Below are 1,679 nucleotides of genomic sequence, written 5' to 3'. Positions count from 1 at the left end.
CCGGGCTGTCTGCGAGGAGAACAAACCCTCCAGGCCCCCCGCGACAGGGCACGAGATGTCCCCGCCTCACATCACCCACCCCCAGCCTCGCTGTCCTCCCCCCACCCGGGATATGTTGCCGTTCCCAATAAACCGCAGAGAACATTCACAAGGTCGTTGTGTCGCTGCTTCGGGGGGTTCCTGATGGCGGGTGGGAAATTAGGGGTGGTCCCTGGGCTTGGGGGGATCCGCAGAGGGGCGGGGATGGAGCAGGGTGGGTGTCCAAGCTCGGGGTGGGGGGTGGGGGGACTCCTCTTGGCCCCCACCCGGGGCCACAAACCCGCACCCCGGGGTGGCTGGGAGAGACCTGGGAGAGTCGTCGGATCGTGGCGCGGTTTGGGGTTGGAAAGGACCTTAAAGATCACCCCAATCCAACCCCCTGGCGCGGACGGGGACACCTTCCCCTGGAAGGTGGGACCAACCCACTCCCGCCGAGCCCCCAACTCCCGACATTCCCCCTTGGAGCAGCTCCGGGTGGGGGAGATTTCGATCCCGCGCTGGAGGAAGGAGAAGTGGGGGCCGTGGGCGTCCCGTGGGCAGCGCTGGGAGGGCGGCAGGACGTGGGGGGTGGGTTTTGGCCAAACCCCTTTGTCCCCTGGAGCTCGGCCCGGCTCCGTCACCCACGAACCGACCCCCGGGGGTGGGGGGGGGGAGCACGAGCCGCGATTTTCCAGCCGTGGGAACGCGGCGGGCTGGGAAGGGGCTGATTCATCCCACCAAAAAGCCCGGCAGGGAGCTCCCTGCAGAGCCGAGCGGCTCCCCCCGTGGGCTCTTCCCTCCCTCCTTCCCTCCCTCCCGGAGCAGGATTCGGAGCGAGTGGGAGGGGAGTTGTGGGTGCGTTTGATCCGAGCTGCGCTGCGGTTCCTGCGCCGCGGGGAGAGATCAAAGGGGCACAAAACGCTGTCGGGGGTGGATCGGGAGTCCCACAACAACCCCCCCGGGAGCCGCCCCGTGTCCCCAGAGAGGGTCAGGAAGCTGCAGACCTGGGGCAGAAATCTGGGAAAGGCAACGGGAAACGGCTACGAGGGCTCCTGGAAGAGGGAATCCTGCACCTGGAAGAGGGAATCCTACACCTGGAAGAGGGAATCCTACACCTGGAAGAGGGAATCCTACACCTAGAAGAGGGAATCTGCTCCCTTGGAAGCCCGGGAGTGCCAGGGCTGGGCGACAGGGCTGGGTTTGGCCCGAACAGAAGACGCTGAGAAGGCTCTGAGAAGCTGGTGCTGAGCCAGGAGCGCTCCGGTGTTTGGCTCGGGGCAAGAGTCACCTGTTTTGGTGCTTAATCACCTGTTCTGGTGCTGAATCACCTGCCTCGGTGCCCAGTTTTAACTCTGTGTTTCTCCCCGGCCCCGGAGCTGCTTTGAGGAGCCGCTGCAGCCGCTTTTCCGTGTGAGATCCGGGCCGGGAGCTCTCGGTTGGCTCTGCGGGACGTGGAGCCCGAGCCTGTCCTTGTCCACCCACCTTCCCATCCATGATCCTCCCGCCTTCAGCCCCTCCAGCCAGAGCTCCCAGGGCCTGGTTTGGTGCTGAGTGCCACCAGGAGGAGGCTGAGCCCGGCTCCAGGCTGGGGATAATCTGCACATCTCGTCTGGAGACGTCAGAGCCACTCGTGGGGCTCGAGACTTATCTGCGGGCGCTGA

At 65.5% G+C, this 1,679-nt stretch overlaps 1 protein-coding gene across 1 annotated transcript in view; it reads left to right on the top strand.

Annotated features, from left to right (window-relative positions):
- LOC114073644 (keratin, type II cytoskeletal 6A-like) overlaps positions 1–1,158 on the top strand; it is a gene marked incomplete at its 5' end in the record, with an annotated part of 7,643 nt that extends 6,485 nt beyond the window's left edge. Inside the window, one exon of the mRNA XM_027911369.1 lies at positions 844–1,158. Coding sequence (XP_027767170.1) covers positions 844–1,158 — 315 coding nt within the window. The remainder of the gene's footprint in view (positions 1–843) is intronic.
- Between the last annotated feature and the right edge of the window lie 521 nt (positions 1,159–1,679).

Source organism: Empidonax traillii, unplaced genomic scaffold, assembly GCF_003031625.1.
Source record: "Empidonax traillii isolate 1590-97213 ecotype Southwest subspecies unplaced genomic scaffold, ASM303162v1 scaffold7883:size10588, whole genome shotgun sequence".
In the NCBI taxonomy this organism is placed as follows: Eukaryota; Metazoa; Chordata; class Aves; order Passeriformes; family Tyrannidae; genus Empidonax; species Empidonax traillii.
The sequence above is the reverse complement of the archived record's forward strand: the minus strand, read 5'-3'. Positions and strand labels throughout refer to the sequence as shown.